The sequence below is a fragment of the Gallus gallus genome, chromosome 13 (assembly GCF_016699485.2).
Source record: "Gallus gallus isolate bGalGal1 chromosome 13, bGalGal1.mat.broiler.GRCg7b, whole genome shotgun sequence".
NCBI classification, from domain to species: domain Eukaryota; kingdom Metazoa; phylum Chordata; class Aves; order Galliformes; family Phasianidae; genus Gallus; species Gallus gallus.
Window position 1 is genome coordinate 1,152,162 of NC_052544.1, and position 13,186 is coordinate 1,165,347.

Consider the following 13,186-nt stretch of genomic DNA (forward strand, 5'->3'; position numbering starts at 1 on the left):
GCTCACGTATTTCCTGGATTTGAATGTTTGGTCACAGAAACCAATAGAATCCACTGAGAAATCTGTCAGAAGATGAGCTTCAATCTGATGTACAAAGTTATTATTGTAGTGAAAAGGTGCATTAGGGATCACTGTTGCTGTTACAGCCTTCTCCACCTGAAGCTGAAGGTCACGTGTCCCTGTGAAATGAGGGCAGTGATTGTGAGAAGTGTCTGGGGATGCTCTTCTCTGTCCGGATCTGTTCCCTGCCATAGTGGTGCCAGCGGTCAGGTTACAATAAAAGAAGGGTACGGGTCCACCTTCCTCACTCTGAGGTCCCGAGGACGAATCAGGAGCAGTGGTAGGAGCATAAGGAAGCACATACCATGTGGTTCTTTAACTTTTGTGTGGCATGAATGAGGAGCTGCGTTCCCAACTTTATGTGCTGATGATGGCCTACAGCTGTTTTTTGTAGCAAGTTTCTGTGTTGCTGATTGTCTTTTTTTCCATTGGAATAGTGGTCATTTCCTTTGTAGTGTCTGTTCTGATGGTTTGTTTTACTTTTTGTGGAAAACCACGATTAGAACAGTGACTATTGAGTTGTTGCTGAGCAGTGCTGCACAGAGCCGGAGACATTTCAGCTTCTCATACTGTCCTGTGAGTGAGTGTGCTGGTATTGCCCAAGAATCTGGGAGGGGGCAGAATTAGGACAGCTGCCCTAAACTGGCCAGAGAGATATTCTCTACCATGTGACATCACCCAGAAGTATAAACTGGGGAGATCTCAGAGCTGGTGGGCAGCTGCTACTTGTGAACTGGCAGGGCATTGGTCAGCAGTTGGTCAGCAGCATCACTTCTTTGTTCTTTCTATCTTACGGTGGTTGTGCATTGCTCCTTTTCTTTTTCTTGATCTCTCTCTCTTATCTGTCCATCAGTATTTCTCTTATTACCTCTGTTTCTCAGTATCTCTCCCTCTATCTGTACCTCTGTATCTGTCTCAGTACCTCTGCCTCTACATCCTTTTATTTTGTCTCATGAGTTCTACTTGGGTTATGTTTTCTATCTCTTTCCCCCATCTCACTGGAAGAGGGTGGTGAATAACGAACATATGGTGCGTTCTGTGCTGCTGCCAGGTTATACACAGCAGTGCTTTTTGGAACCTAGTGTGCAGCCTAAGAGGCTGAGATAGAGGCACAGATCTTATCCAAGTCTGCTTAAAAAGAGTTCTTATATGTGTTATAGTGGTGTAATGGCTTTGTGTTTTCTAGAAATGATTTTATTTTGCACCGAACTTTCTCTAAATGTTCTCTGTTGTGCTGTTTACCATTTCAGAGGGACTGGAATAAGACTGTCATTTTGCTATGACATGCAACATTGGCTTATGATGAGTCTCTCAGGAGACTCAGCTGATGTTTGCACTCCACATTGTCATCATCTTTGTTCTTAGGGAGCCTTCACTGAGATACTACTAAGACTTACTTTTTTTCTTATGTCTCCTGAGAAAGCAAGACTATGGGAATGTGAATGGGCCATGTTTTCCTCCATTTCTTCTATCTCCCTTTCTCCTTCACCTACCACTTCTTCTTCAGGCTAGTTACAATAGGTCTTGAGAATGTTAAACATCCTGGAGATCTTCAAACCAGCATGATCCTACTGCTGTGTCTCCTGAATACATTTCTGGTTTTGTCTGTATTTAAACCCCACTTTAGGAATACAACCCAGAGATGTGCCCTGACACAGTAATTTATGAGTGTTGGGCTGTAGGGAAGAATATTAGCAGGGCCCTAGAAGAGCAAGAACCATCAGTCCTTTGGAACTCTACCCCAGAACAAGTGCAGGTTCCAGAAAAACGGTCAAACTGTTTGCAGCAGATGTGCCATCACTCTGGCAACTGTAGAGAGACACCAATCACTGCAACATGCTGGGGCTTGGCCTAGGCCTGATCAATGCTATTCAGCACACTGAAGAGAAGGGAAGAGAAGGTCTCTATCTCTGATGAGTGTGACAGGCTCTGTGGCTGCTCCAAGTTCTGTGATAGGCCCTGCAGTTTCTTCAGCCCTCACTACAATCCCTATGGTTGCTTTGTGGCCTGTGTCAGCTGCTCTGGTGGCTCCAAGCCCTGATTTGTGCTCTGTGGCTGCTCCAACTACTGCCACAGGTCTGTAGTTACTGCAACACCACTGTCGGCCCTGCAGTTGCTCCAGCTCCTCCATCACAGCCTGTGGTTGCTTCAAGTCCTGCGGCAGGCCCTGTAGTTTCACCAGTCCTCAAAACAGGCCCCAGAGTCAGTGCATTCCTAGTGACAAGCCCTGCTGTTTCTTCAACTCCCATGAGAGGCCTTGTGTTGTATGCTCCGGCTCATGCAACAGGCTCTGTGGTTGCTCGTTGTCTCAAAACATCTCTGTGATTGCTCCAACTCTCCAAATATGCCCTGTTGTTTCAACAACCCTCTCAACAGGCCCTGTGGTTGCTGCTGCTCACGGGACAGGTCCTGTGGTTGCTCTTTCCTCTGCAATAGGTCCTGTGGTTGTTCCAACCCACTCAACACGCTTTGTGGTTGCTCCAAATCGCATGACATGCCCGACAGTTGCTCCAAATCCTGCAGCAGGCCTTGCAGCTGTTCCAACCCTCAAAGCAGGCCCTGTGGTTTCTCCAGTCCCTGTGACAAGTCTTCCATCTGAACCTCAGAACAATCTGTGTCAGTATCAGTTGCTCCTGTATGGAAGATGAGACAATGGCTGCAAATGTCAACTTACGTTATGTCATAACTCATAAAGGAAGAAATCACCGTCTGACCCCTGACTGTGCAGGAGCTGCACGTTTTGTGAAAATATTTCAATCATTGTCCAAGGGAGCACATTGTCACGTGGCAGCTCCAGTGCTGGGATAATGGGGACAGCAGCCTGGACATAGTGGACAACATGACTTTGGCAGCTGGCATTCAGGCAGTTTAAGGAATTTCAGCCTGTTTAACAAAGTGTTGGATGAGACCTTTTGAGAAGCTGTCCTTAGCAACTAAGCAGTGGAAGAAAGCTATGTGCTGTGTGGCTGCGCCAAGTAAGGTGGCAGGCCTGTAGTTACTTCAACCCCTGCTATTGGCCCTGCAGTTGTCACCAGCTCCTCTATCACAGCCTGTGGTTTCTTCAAATCCTGCGGCAGACCCAGTAGTTTTAGCAGTCCTCGAAACAGACCCTGGAGTCACTGCATTCTACTGCATTCTTATCAACAATCACTGATCTTTCTTCAACTCCCGTGAGAGGCAGCTCCAGTGCTGGGATAATGGGGACAGCAGCCTGGACATAGTGGACAACAAAGTCAGGCAGCTGGCATTCAGGCAGTTTAAGGAATTTCAGGCTGTTTAATGAACTGTTGGATGAGATCTTTTGAGAAGCTGTCCTTAGCAACTAAGCAGTGGAAGAAAGCTGGCTTGTCTTCAAGGATATCTTTCTGAGATCACAAGAGCTTCTGTCCCTCAGAATAAGAAAGTTGACAGGGGAGGCAGGAGACTGGCATGGCTATGCAATTATCTGCTGGTCAAACTGAGGGAGCAGAAGAGATTGTAGTAGCTGTGGAAACAAGGGTGTGTCACCTGGGGAGAATACAGGGACGCTGTCTGGACTTGCAGAGGGGGATTAGGGTAGTCAAGACACAGATGGAACTGAACTTGACCAGGGATGTTAAATACCACAAGAAGGGATTTGATTGGTAAACTGGCCAGAAAGGCAGGCCCTAGAGAGCATACTTCCTTTGATAAATGAGAAAGGAGAACTGGCTACAACAGGTATGGAGAAGGCTGAGGTACTAAACGAGTTCTTTGCCTTGATCTTCACTGGCAGCCAGGATTCATGTCTTGCTTGCATCCCTGGGCTACTAGGTAGGAACTAGGGAAGTAAATCCCCCTCTGCTCTGTGGCCAGAGCAAGCCTGAGATCACCTAATGAGACTGAATGCCTACAAGTCTGCGGGGCTGGATGACATGCATCCCAGGGTCCTAATGAAGCTGGCTGATATGATTGCTGAGCTGCCCTCCATCGTATTTGAAAAGTTGTGGCTGTTGGGTGAAGTCCCTGGGGAGTGGAAAACAGGAAAAGTCACTCCCATTTACAAGAAAGGAAGGAAGGGTAACTTGGGGGACTAGAGGCTACTGAGCATCACATCTGTATTGGGGAAGATCATGGAATAGATCCATCTGGAATACATGTTAAGGCACATGAGGGAAGAGCAGCTGATCTGAGTCAGAGTGGTTTCACCAAAGGAAGGCCATGCCTGACCAATCTGGTGGTCTTCTCTGATGGAGTGACAACACTAGTGGACAAAGGGAAGGCCACCGATGTCATCTACCTGGACTTGTGCAAGGCCTTTGGCATGGTCCTCCATCACATCCTGATCTTTAAATTGGAGAGATATGGATTTGTAGAGTGGACTATTTGATGGATAACTTGTTGGTTGGAAAGCCATAGACAGAGGGTTGAGTTGAATGGCACTGTGTCCAGGTGGAGACCGGTGATGAGCAGTGTCCCCCAGGGGGTCTGTCTTGGGGCCAGTGCTCTTCACCATCCTCATCAATGACATTGATGATGGGCTTGAGTGCACCCTCAGCAAGTTTGTTGATGACACCAAGCTGAGTGTTGTGGCTGACACATTACAAGGAAGTGTTGCCATCCAGAGTGACCTCAACAAACTTTAAGGGTGGGCCGATGTGAGCCAAATGAGGTTCAACATGGCAAAGTGCAAGGTTTTGCACTTGGTCACAGTAATCCCACATATGCATACAGACTGGGAGAAGCAAACCTGGTAAGGATTGCCCCAGGGCTGGAAACACGTCCCTCCTTTTTTGAAACAGGTTGATTTAAAGTACACTGGAATAGAGAGAAGCTCCTGAACACCTGCACTACATTGATGGCATCATTGCGTTGGGCAACAGAGCAGAGGAAGTTTTTGATAAACATAGGAAAAGAATCCAAATTCTTTTGTAAGCTGTTCTCTCCTGCATAGGAGATGCATTTTTTAAGAAAAAAAAAGGTGATATGGACATTATCTGGTCTCAAAGGAAGAGATCAATTACAGAAAAGCTGTGTTTCCAGCAACTGGCAAAAATAAAACACAGGCTTCCTGAAAAACTTGAATTTTCTCAAGAGTGCGTATTCTGCATTACAGTCTGATTGCAAGTCCTCTCTATCAACTGACCCAGAAGAAGAACGACTTCAAATAGAGGCCTCAGCAATGACAAACCTCTGAACAAATGAAAAAGGCAGATAGTTCATGGGCCAGGAGAGGACATAAAAATCTACACTACACTGCAAATAAGGAAAAAAGCCCAACTTGAAGCATCTGGCAGAAAGCTCTATGGGAGTCCTCTTTGCTTTTGTATACCCTTAGACTCTGGGATACTGAGGATCAGAGGCCTGCTACACTCTGCCTGAAAAAAAGACATTGGCAGCATATGCAGGAGTTCAAGCTCCTTCATATGAAGAGAGCAACAGAGGTAAAGAAGAGCAACAGCAGGTAAGAAAGAATGAAAACTGTTTCACCCCTTATGATGACTGGTGAAAACTCAAAAGGATTGCAATCTCTGTCTAAAGTGATGCTACTCCCTTGTCTGCAACCCCTTAGATGAGGGTGAGGAGGCATGGATCCTGGCTGCACTCCTTCCAGTCCCACAGGTACATTGCTTGCTCCTGAGATCGCAGGGTTAGCACTGCCTTCTCACCTGGTGCTCAAATTTTGGTTCAGGCTGTGACCTGGTAATTCCACTGCAAGCTGTATTCCCAGTTTTGACTACTTGGCCTATGACAGTTTTTACTGGACATTTCTGTGTTGCAGATATCAGTAGTAACTTGAGAGATGGTAACAGTCCCAAATAGATGGATGGACGGATGGATACATGCATTCGATGGAAGGAAGTGAAAGACAGAAATTGACTTAATCTCTGATGCTATTTAGCGTATCATGCATGCAAGCAGAAGTGATATAACAGGAAAGTACAACTATGTCTGTATCGAAGTGAAGCTGGGGACTGGCCTTTGCAAAAGAAGATGAAGCTTCCCTGCCTTGTAAACCTGGAGAAGCACTCCATCCTGCTTTGTCATGTGGAGTCAATGAGGATGCAACGAGACTACTTCAAAACATCAAGAGAATTTGTATCCCTTTGGGAGCGTGTTGAAGGGATTGTGAGCACAGGCAGTGTTCTCCTCCCTCTGAGCTGTTTGAAAGGAAGTAGGGAGAGCTCCTCCAAGAAGGTAATACAGCTTACAGCCCACCTGAAGTTCCTCTATCCCAATGTATGCATCGTGGGAAATAAGCAGAAGCTGAAATCCATACGTGAGGAAATTATAGAAATACAGACAATTTGTTATCATGGAAATGTGCTGGGAAGGATCACACAACTGGAAGACTGCAATCAAGAGCCACAGGCTGTTTACAAGTATTAGGCAGAGAAGGATGAGTGCGGGTCTTGTCTACTAGGAAGATTTGGGAAACTACAGACCCATGAGCCTCATGTCTATGTTGGAGGATATCAGGGAACAGATTTTCCTGGAAGCCATATTAAGACACACTGCTTGAAAAGTTGATTGGACACAGCCAGCATTGCTTCACCAAGAGCAGACTGTGTCTGATGCATCTGGTGTACCTCTATGGGGAAGTGACAGCATCACTGGGCAAATGAAGAGCAAGTGATGCCATCCACGTGGACTTGTGCAAGGCCTTTGACATGTCCTCACATAATATCCTTATCAGTAAGTTGGAGACATATGGATTTTAATGGAGGACTATTCAGTGGATGAGAAATTGGTTGGACGATCACAGCCATGGGACTGGGGTCCAGAGCTCCATGTGTGGGTGGAGGTGGGTAATTAGTTGTGCCCCTTGGGAGCAGTGCTCTTCAAAATCTGTATCAGTGGATCCAGACAGTGGGATTAAATGCATCCAGAGCAAGATTGGTGGTTGATTGGTGGTTATTTGAGTGATACGTTTGATACAATGGAAGTAAGGGATGTCATCCAAAGGACCTGGACAAGCTTGAAAAAGTGAGTGTGAGGAAATGGAAAGAGTTTCAGTCCATCCAAGTGCGAGGTGTTCCACTTCAGTCGGGTCATTCCCAGGTTGGAGTACAGTCTGGGAGAAGAGCTAATGGAGAGCAGCCCTGTGGAGGGGGACTTGGAGTTTCATGTCAATGAAGAGCTTGACGTGAGCCAGAAGTGCCTGCACGCAGCCCTGATACACATATGCATCCTTGATTCCATCAAAAAAGAGTTGGCTAGAAGAGTGAGGGAGGTGATTGTCTGTCTCTGATTGCTCTCGTTAGGAACCACCGGGAGTACTGTGTCCAGGTCTGTGCTCAGGCTGGAGTACCTGTGATTTGAAGAAAGGCTGAGGCAAACTGGCTTGTTCGGCTTACAGAAGGATTTGGGGAGACCTCATTGAGACCTTCCAATACTTGAAAGTAAACTTATAAGAAGTGGAAGACCAAGTTCTTCCTTGCCGTTCTGTAGCATCATGTCTGGTATTGCAAAACCTCTGCATCTCCAAAGAGTGAAAGTAGTTAGCAGCTCCTGGATAAGTTTGTACGAAGCTGGGGACAATTTTCAGTCTGGTGTGGGAGTTCTGTTGTGTGGCAACACACTTCAGCATCGGTGCAAGGGAGGTTATGTTTGTCATTTCAGGGAAGAAAGGTGCCATTCACAGGGGAAAGAACTAGAGCCCTGGGTCCTTTGGGTGAGGTGTGATACACAGTGTGTAGAACACATGATCAGGATTCTGCCTAAGAACAGACTTATTGGTCCAGCGTGAAAGCAAGCTGAAGTGATGGTGAATCATTTCCTAACAGCACCTGTACCTCAAAGCTGCCTGGCTCCTATTCTGTGCTGATATCTGTCAGGACCATCCCTGCACGTACTTACAATTTGCTGGTTAATAAGAAGTCCAAGAGAGGAAAACGTGACCCTACAATCAACGGAAATAACATTTTGCCATTTTGACACAGCACGGAGCAAAAGAGTTCGCGGTGGAGACCCGGGAAGTGATACCCAGAGCAGCGCTCGGTGTGCGGGCACTAAGCCTGCTGCCAAAGGTGGCGATTATTTACATTGCTCCTTGGGATCTTGTTTGCAGGAGGAATGGAGATTCGAACTTCCAAGTCCACCCACATCGGCAGCGGTGCTCGGAACGCGGAGGAGGAGCAATTCCCCGTTGCGCCGCTGGGTGGGGATGTTGGCCACGGAGCGGCAGCTCCCGCTGGCCGCAGCGCGCTTGCAGGCGCAGGCGCCCAGAAGAGCCGTGCGAGCTGCTGGGGAAGGGAAGGAAAGGGGAGGGAAGGGAAGGGCGGCGGGGCACGGAGCTGGGCGCTCGGGGGCTTTGGGGCCGAGCTGCTGGGAAAGGCGGCTTTCGGTTGGCGAGCGGCAGCGCCGTGCGTCGGGGCCGGCGAGAAAGACTGCGAGCTATGAAAGGCCGGCTGTGGCGGAGAGGGACGGCGAGCGGGAGACGGAGCGGCGGCGGCGGCGAGAGGCAAGTGCTGCTGTGGCTCGTGTGCGTTTGCGTGTGGGAGAGCGGGGCCGAAACGCTGCGCTATTCGGTGGCGGAGGAAATGGCGAGGGACTCGTTGGTGGGCAACGTCGCCCAGGACCTGGGGCTTTCTCCGAGCCAGCTCGCGGCTCGCAAGGCGCGCGTGGTGTCCGAGGGGAGCGAGCAGCATTTCCGCCTCGATCCGCACAGCGGCGTCCTGACGGTCACGGAGACGCTGGACCGAGAGCGGATCTGTCCGCACAGCGAGAGCTGCGCGCTCTTGTTTAAGCTTTTCTTTGAGAACCCGGTGCAGCTGATCCGCGGGGAGGTGGAGGTTCGGGACGTGAACGACCACTCCCCCGTGTTCAGGAAAAGGGGCGTTGATTTAAGGATTCCTGAATTGGCATCTCTGGGATCCCGTTACCCTCTTGAAAGGGCACAGGATGAGGACGTTGGGATCAACGGCTTGCAGAATTACAGCCTCTCCCCAAACTCGCATTTCTCCCTTGCTCTCGAAAAAGGGAAAGATGGAGGCAAATACGCGGAGCTCGTCCTGCAGAAGCCTTTGGACCGCGAGGAGCATCGGGAGCTGCATTTGGTGCTCACGGCCACGGACGGGGGCTCGCCGCCCAGGTCGGGCACGGCTCAGGTCCGGGTGGTGGTGCTGGATGCCAACGACAACATGCCGGTGTTCTCGCGGGAGGTGTACGAGGTGCGCGTGGCCGAGAACAGCCCCCCGGGGCAGCTGGTGGTCCGGGTGTCAGCCGTGGATCCCGACGAAGGCTCCAACGGCAAAGTGCGGTACGAGTTCACTGAGATGTCAGAGAGGTCCAGCCAACTGTTTCAGCTGAACCCTGAGAGCGGGGAGATTCGGTTATTGGGTAATTTGGATTACGAAGAAGAAAAATTCCTCGAGCTCGTGGTGAGAGCCACAGACGGGGGTGGTCTGTCTGCGCACTGCAGAGTGCACGTGGAGGTGCTGGACGTGAACGACAACGCGCCGGAGATCGCGCTGAGCTCCGTGAGCGCCTCCATCCCCGAGGACGCCCCGCCCCGCACCGTGGTGGCCCTGCTGAGCGTGCGGGACCGCGACTCCGGCGACAACGGGCGGACGGAGTGCGCCATCGAGGGCGACGTGCCGTTCAGCCTGACGGCCGCTTTCGCCAACCACTACGAGCTGCGCACCAGCGCGGCCCTGGACAGGGAGACGACGGCCGAGTACAACGTGAGCATCGTGGCCACGGACTGGGGCCGGGCGCGGCTGAGCGCTCGCGAAAGCGTGTCGGTGCGCATCGCCGACGTGAACGACAACGCGCCGCGCTTCACGCAGGCGGCGTACAGCATGTCGGTGAGCGAGAACGAGGCGGGCGCGGTGCGGATCGGCAGCGTGAAGGCGACGGACGCGGACGCGGGCGCGAACGGGCGCGTGAGGTACGCGCTGGTGCGGGAGGAGGGCGAGGAGCGGCCCGCCGTGTCGGTGGACGCCGAGAGCGGGGCCGTGTCCGTCGTGCGGCCGCTGGACTACGAGGAGGTGCGCGCCGTGGAGGTGACGGTGCGCGCCGCCGACGGGGGCTCGCCGCCGCGGAGCGCCACGGCGCTGCTGCGGGTGCTGGTGCGGGACGAGAACGACAACGCGCCCGTGGTGCTGCACCCGCCGGCCGACGGCGGCGCGGCGCTGGGCGAGCTGGTGCCGCGGCGGGCGCGGGCGGGCTACCTGGTGGCCAAGGTGGTGGCGGTGGACGCGGACGCGGGGCAGAACGCGTGGCTGTGCTACGAGCTGGCCAAGGCGACGGAGCCGGGGCTGTTCCGCGTGGGGCTGCACAGCGGCGAGGTGCGCACGGCGCGGGCCGTGGGCGAGCGCGACGCGGCCCGGCACAGGCTGGTGGTGCTGGTGCGGGACCGCGGGCGGCCGCCGCGCTCCGCCAGCGCCACCCTCGCCGTCGCCCTGGCCGACGGCTTCTCGGAAGGCCACCTGCGGGCGAGCGAAGAGGCGCCGGCCGCCGAGCCCGACGGCCGCCTCACCCTCTACCTCAGCGTCTGCTTGGCCTGCGTGTCCGCGCTCTTCGTGGCCGGCGCGGCGGCCGCCGTGGCCGCCAAGGTGCGGCGGGCCCGGCGGGGCGAGCCGGGGACCTTGCCCACCTTCCCGCAGTCCGCCGCCGACAGCAGCGCCGGCTCCCTGCCCCGCAGCTACGTCTACGACGTCCGCCTCGCCGCCGGCACCGTCAACAGCGAGTTCCGCTTCCTCGGGCCGCTCTTGCCCTGCTTCCCCGCCGGGCTGCCGCAGGGCGCGGCCGAGCAGCGGAGCTCGCTCTGCTCGGCCGGCCTCGGGCAAGAAGAAGGCGACTGGGCTGTGCAGGTGAGGGAGCGGAGCGTGGGGGACCGGGGGTAGAGGGAGGGAGGTTGGGGTCAAGGACGAATCAGCTCCTTGCGCGGCTGCGGCGCGGCAGGGAGCATCGGAGAGGCCGTGGGGGTGGTGTCGGAGAGGTTCCCCGAGCGGGACGAGAGGGCGGAAGCGGTCCCGTGCCGCCGCTGGGTGGTCTCGGCTTCTCCCCGGGTTCGGGCTGCCAGCGCCTCTGCGTGTGGCTCCGTGCCCGGAGTAGTTGCTGTGGGTGAAGCGTGTGGTGTCAGCCCGAGGGTGGCGGCTGGATCGTGGGCAGCTGTGAAGCAGCAGGGCGGGTGGGTAAGGTACACAGCGGGTCCTGTCCCCGCGCTCTGAAGAACAGAGTGGGTAGGGGCCGACAAGGTCACTGCTCCCGTTGACGACATCCACCGTGCCGTGTTTTTCGTCTAGAGCCTTAGCGACGGCATAACTGATATCAGTCTATTTCCCCTCCGTTGCTGTCAGAATTCCCACATTCTCAGGCCACTGTTTTTTTTACCACTGGCATTAAAACCCGTTAGTAGTTGTGAGGAAAGCTTTTGGGTCTTTTCCCCACTTGCTGTTTCTTGACATCTTTCATGTTATGCTTCGCTGTCGTCCTTGTGTAGTGCTATACATGTATACTAAGTATCCTATAGCCCGATGCGTCCTTGCATTGGGCTTTAGGATACTTAGGGGTTTTTAATGTTGTCCTCCCCCTCCTCTTTGATTCTGGGTACGGAAGAGTGGTCTACCTTTCACATTGTTTCTGATGAGCCTTCCCAGCTTGTCATTAACTCCTGCTTCTCGTTAATGCCCCAGTGTCAGCCCTCCACTGTGTTCCCTGCAGGGCCGAGCTCCCCTCTCTGAAGGCACGGTTCCCGGGGCAGCAGAGGAGAATGCCAGTTTGGATCAAAGCCCCTGGCTCAGCCATCAGTAAGGGAGGAGGAGGAGCAGCATCTCGGTCCTCGTGGGCTGATATCTTCGAAGTGAAATGAAGGAGAGACCAAACACACGCCAAAAATATACCAGGGAAATGCAGTACTGCTGTGTGAGAGAGCAAGGACACTCCTGTTAACCAGTACTTCATGTACTGATTCTGAAATTTTGATAACTTTGGTGGATGTTGCATGCTGGGAACACTGAGCTTTGATATCTAATTGTTGTAGTGCTATTGCTGATTAGTATTTAGTGTAAATGGGGAAACTATTCTTATATTCACGCTATCGTTTTCTTACATGTGCTTTCTCTTACATGCATTCATTTTTGTTGTCAAGTGGATCCTGTACTCATGTAATCTATTCCATGCCAGGCTGTGCAGCAGTTAATCAAATCATGTTTCCAGCAAAGGCATTCTTGAGTAACACTGAGAAGTTGGCTGCCTTTCAGATGGCTGACGTTCACACATTGCACAACCAACCAGGAGTTCAGCAGTTCCCCACACTGTAAAGAGTCCTCTTTGAGCACTGTATTCGCGTTGGGTTTGGTCTGGTTTCTTTCCCAACATGAAGTCGAAAGGAGTGGTTCTAGAGCATTGCAGAATTATATAGATATGAAGAGATAATAAAACATTCAAAGCCGTGTGCTATTTCCCATTGCTCACATATTTCCTGGAGTTGAATGCCTTGTCACGGAAACCAATAAAATCTGCTGAGAAATCTGTCAGAAGATGAGCTTCAATCTCACGTACAAATTTACTTTTGTAGTAAAAAGGTTCATTAAGCATCACTGTTGCTGTTACAGCCTTCTCCACATGAAGCTGAAGGAGAACGTGTCCCAGTGAAATGAGGGCAGTGATTGTGAGAAGTGTCTGGGGAAGCTCTTCTCAGCCCGATCTGTTCCCTGCCATAGTGGTGCCACCTGTCAGGTTACAATAAAAGAAGGGTACGGGTCCACCTTCCTCACTCTGAGGTCCCGAGGACGAATCAGGAGCAGTGGTAGGAGCATAAGGAAGCACATACCATGTGGTTCTTTAACTTTTGTGTGGCATGAATGAGGAGCTGCGTTCCCAACTTTATGTGCTGATGATGGCCTAAGCTGTTTTTTGTAGCAAGTTTCTGTGTTGCTGATTGTCTTTTTTTCCATTGGAATAGTGGTCATTTCCTTTGTAGTGTCTGTTCTGATGGTTTGTTTTACTTTTTGTGGAAAACCACGATTAGAAACAGTGACTATTGAGTTGTTGCTGAGCAGTGCTGCACAGAGCCGGAGACATTTCAGCTTCTCATACTGTCCTGTGAGTGAGTGTGCTGGTATTGCCCAAGAATCTGGGAGGGGGCAGAAGCAGGACAGCTGCCCTAAACTGGCCAGAGAGATGTTCTCTACCATGTGACATCACCCAGAAGTATAAA

At 51.9% G+C, this 13,186-nt stretch overlaps 1 protein-coding gene across 1 annotated transcript; it reads left to right on the forward strand.

The window, feature by feature from the left end:
* The first annotated feature begins 8,254 nt into the window (after positions 1-8,254).
* LOC107056948 (protocadherin beta-15-like) lies at positions 8,255-12,948 on the forward strand. The gene is made up of 2 exons (XM_025154928.3): positions 8,255-10,835; positions 11,689-12,948. Exons 1-2 carry the CDS (start codon positions 8,418-8,420, stop codon positions 11,776-11,778), a joined length of 2,508 nt encoding a protein of 835 aa, XP_025010696.2. The 5' UTR covers positions 8,255-8,417; the 3' UTR covers positions 11,779-12,948.
* The last annotated feature ends 238 nt before the right edge of the window (positions 12,949-13,186 follow it).